This window comes from Lycium barbarum, chromosome 4, assembly GCF_019175385.1.
Source record: "Lycium barbarum isolate Lr01 chromosome 4, ASM1917538v2, whole genome shotgun sequence".
NCBI classification, from domain to species: Eukaryota; Viridiplantae; Streptophyta; class Magnoliopsida; order Solanales; family Solanaceae; genus Lycium; species Lycium barbarum.
The window spans coordinates 142,380,489-142,384,706 of NC_083340.1; the positions used below are offsets into that span (position 1 = coordinate 142,380,489).

The 4,218-nt window shown below is 30.4% G+C and overlaps 1 protein-coding gene across 1 annotated transcript; it reads left to right on the plus strand.

Moving 5' to 3' along the window:
* Positions 1 to 818: 818 nt before the first annotated feature.
* LOC132636742 (uncharacterized) lies at positions 819 to 3,823 on the plus strand. Its single transcript, XM_060353753.1, has 2 exons — positions 819 to 1,427; positions 3,493 to 3,823. The coding sequence occupies exons 1-2, from the start codon at positions 900 to 902 to the stop codon at positions 3,649 to 3,651; spliced, it is 687 nt and encodes a 228-aa protein (XP_060209736.1). The 5' UTR covers positions 819 to 899; the 3' UTR covers positions 3,652 to 3,823.
* The last annotated feature ends 395 nt before the right edge of the window (positions 3,824 to 4,218 follow it).

Here is a 4,218-nt window from a genome sequence, read left to right on the forward strand (position 1 = left end):
ACAAAAATGATCTGGTCCTTTAAATTAATCTCAACCCTTCACCCGTCTATTTTAAAGTTAGGACCCAGACATTTAACGAACAGAGGCATATTTGAGCCCAAAGTATAACGGTAAGGGTATTTATGTTCCAATAGTATAACGGAGGGTATAGATGAACCTTATTTGAAAGTAGAGGGGTATATATGATCCTTTTCCGCTTTAAAATTTATAAACAATTTTTATTTGACATATAATATTTTATTAATATATTTTTGCTATTTTTTTATAATCCTAGAAATACCCTTTTCAAGACGAAACTCTTAATTCTCTCTTCCGTTCCATTTTGGAATTTCATTCTTTGTGAGAATCAATAAAGATCTTCTTGTATACAGTGGCGGATCCAGGATTTTCATTTAGGGTGTTCGGAAAGAAAGAAAAAAGCTAAATATACACTGTAATTTTTTATCGAGGGTGTTCAAAAGTTAATATATGCACATAAACACAGAAAATTTACCCTATATATACACTGTAATTTTTTATCGAGGGTGTTCGGGTGAACACCCTGGCCCCCAAGTAGATCCACCCCTGCTTGTATACGTTCTCGAGGATAATATTTATGACAATCATCACTACTTTCTTCCAAGTTAAAGAATTTTCAAAAAGTTTATGTTTTATTAAATTTCTTAAGTATATTTAAATCATTTTATATGAATAAAATATTTGATACTTATAATCAGCTAATCAAGACGTTATTTAAATGGTGTATTTCTGTAGCAAACTTCCAACGCCGCCCTCCCCCCCCCCCCCCCCCCCCTCACAAACACACACACACACACCACTTTTTACAAGATTTATATAGATGACTTTTCTCATTCCACCAAATACCAATCAACAAACTCATCACACCTATTAAAAAGAATATGGCAACAAGAACAGGGGAAGAGAAGCAAAAGAAAGGATCCATGTATGTGTATAACTTAGACACTGGAAATCCAAAATCAAAACCAAAACCAAAACCAACACCAGAAACAGAAATTACAGATTTATCATCCATGTTAAAGAAAGGGATTTCAAAAGGATGGCCCCTTAGAAGATCAAAAACGTATCGCGAAAATCATCAAGTTGAGTTGAAAACAAATAATGTTGTCACAACAAAAGGAGAAACAAGAAAATCAGTTTCATCCATTGAAGGAGTTGTTGTTAAGGAAATTGTATCAAGAAATCCAGTTGTTGAATCAAGAAAATCAGCTTCTTGCATTGAAACAAATAGGAAATCAGTGACACATGTTGAATTGAATGTGGCATCAATGGCTGCAATTCTTCAAGTAAAAGTATTGGTAACAGACATGCCAGGATTTATGCAAGTACATGCTTTTAAATGTGCAAGAACTACTTTTGATAGCTTGGAGAAGTTCAGCTCTAAACATATGGCCTATAACATGAAAAAGGTATGTGTTGTCACTTCATTATTTACGTCGTCAGTGTATATATATATTAGGTAACTATTGTAGTCCTAATGTGATGAATTGGAGCACGTATGTAGTAGATAACATACTATAACTGATTAAAATACACTGATAGTATGTATATTTATTATTCCGTTCATTATATTGTTTTCTTGGCCAATTTTCTTCCAATTCTGATTCCTATTATAGTTAACAATCCTGGATTGGATTTTCCTTATGAGTTTTTACACAAATTCCTACTAAATTTTTTTCTGCAATGTTAACTATTTTTGTGCAGGGACTGTTTAATTTTCTTTTTATCATGTCAGGTTAATATCACCTATAGCAAATATTTATTGTAATTCTGATTAAAATACAGGAAATTACCTGCTATAACCGGTTAAATATCTAGGTGACTTAAAAAAAAATTAAAACGTCGGTATATATTTCTGCTCCCCTAAACATGCAACTAAAGTTTGGGTTAGTGAGTTGAACTATGTATTATCTAACTCAAAAGTCTCAAATATACCTATATATTGAAAAAACTTAACCACGTTCAATTACTTATGAAAATCTTAACAAAAGAATAATCTCTTTCGAAAGAGTGTGCTAACAACTGTAAATTAGGGGGTCATAGTCCAAGTGGTTGTTTTTTCCAAATAAGATAAGAGTGAAGAATTTTCTGTTATCTCTATCTTGTTTCTACTATCATTTTGATTTGATTTTTTTTTTTTTTTGGGGTGGGAAAAACAATCCCAACTATATTTAACTGAAAAGAAGTTTATCATTCTGTCTCCATTTTTTCATTGAGTTTAATTTGTCTCCACAGTGTAAAGAAATTCTATATGCATTAAGAGAAAATTACACTATATGTTAAGTGGGGCAACAATGCTACAAAAATTAATCCATTTTTTAAATTTTTACAAAAAATGACCCAAACTTTTATCTCTCTCTCACTCTCACTCGATCTCTCTCTGCCTTTGTATATATTGGTATAAGTGTGTATATGTTTGTATATGTCTGTATATATTTGTATTTTGGGCTATTTTTTTGCAATGTAAATAACCAACTTGTATATTTCTGAAGTTTTTCCTTAAGTTAAACCAGTTATTATTTATAAACTCAGAGAATTAAGTGATCAAAGAATCAACAATTTCGAAATTCATTACATTTACTATGTTATTTTTTAAAAAAAAAAAAACTCATCTACTCCTTCTTATGGCACATGCAACTGTTTGGCAAATTAACTCATCATGCAAACCTGTCAATCAGATCTGAGACAACTAATTGAGGGCTAGACCATATAAAAAAAAAGAAGTGCCACCCTATTAAAATAGTGTAGAATCTCAGGTTAATAATAGCAAAATTTATCTCTAATCATGTGCTAATTGTCAATCTCTATTTCTTCTTAGTCATCCCATGTGAATAATAAAAGGCAAAAAATTGCTACTTGTAAGAATTTATGATTATATTTTTATCATGAACCAGCTGTAGAAGTAATATTCTAAGTACTATTTTAACTTTTAGGTATAATATACCTTTGATCCTTGAGTTATTGATAAATTTTATTTTTGGTCATTGTGATTTGATTAAGTATATTTATTCTTCAACTAATTAAAAATATTTTTTGATCCCTTTATATAGAAAACATGTTATATTTGGATTACTTTTAGAACATATTACCGTTAATTATGGTATTAGTATAGACTTAATGAAATAGGTGTGTAATTAAGTGATGCAGTGGTTAATAATTATGACAAATTTGTGAATATTCACAAGAAAAAGAATCAAAAGTGAATATTATAGTTAATTGAAGGACTAAACGTGCTATTAACCCTAACTTCTATATACTGACAATATACAAGGATTTTTATATACTATCGTATCACTTAAAAAGGAGTACAGGTAACAATCCTTAATAATTAAAATTAATAAATTGAAACATAAGGCAGATAATCTGCTGCAACAGGATAAAGTACATTGATAATAATTTTTTTAATGCTATCATCAGTATATATAAAGTTAAAACCATATTCTAATGATAATCTTGTTTACAAAATTTCAACAGGAATTTGACAAAGTATATGGGCCGGCCTGGCATTGCATAGTGGGCTCAAGTTTTGGGTCATATGTGACTCACTCCACAGGTGGCTTTCTCTATTTCTCAATGGAAAAGCTTTATATTTTAGTCTTCAAGACAAAAGTTCAAAAGACCATTGAGTCTTAATTTATTTATTTATTTTGGTAGTGATACTCTATCTTTTGTGATTTAGATAACTTTTTTCTTTTTAGAAAGTTTCGTAATTTTCTTAGATTTGTAGATGGAAATTCATTGAGATGATCAAGTGTGTATATATATGTCTTAAATTCATCTGAGAAAATGTGCAGTTGTCTTAAGATATACCTCTTTTTATTTTGCCTATATGAATGTAGCGGCTTAAGAGAAGAAGAACAACAAAATAATATCCAGAATAATTTCACAAGTGAAGTCCAGGGAGGATAATGTGTATGTAAACCTTACCTCTACCTTGGGAAGGTAGAGAGACTGTTTATGGGAGGCCCTCGCCTCATAGCAAGACGAAAAGTAATCAGTAGCAACAAGTAGTCAGTGGTGGTTTAAGAGAAGTTTCTCGTAAATTCATTCTTTACGATCAATTGATTAGTTTCTGTTTTTTTCTTTTTTCTTTTTTGTTTAGTATTTAACATAGTCCAACTTGCATAACTCATTACCTTTCGTAATAATTTTTTCCCATCAAGTCACTTATTTCAGTAAAAGAATTACAGTAAAAGGCTT

Excerpts from the sequence above, each read along its gene's own strand:
- LOC132636742 (XM_060353753.1), top strand. The coding sequence starts at position 900 with ATGGCAACAAGAACAGGGGAAGAGAAGCAAAAGAAAGGATCCATGTAT. Across the intron at positions 1,428-3,492 it reads TGGCCTATAACATGAAAAAG|GAATTTGACAAAGTATATGG; the intron begins GTATGTGTTGTC and ends AAATTTCAACAG.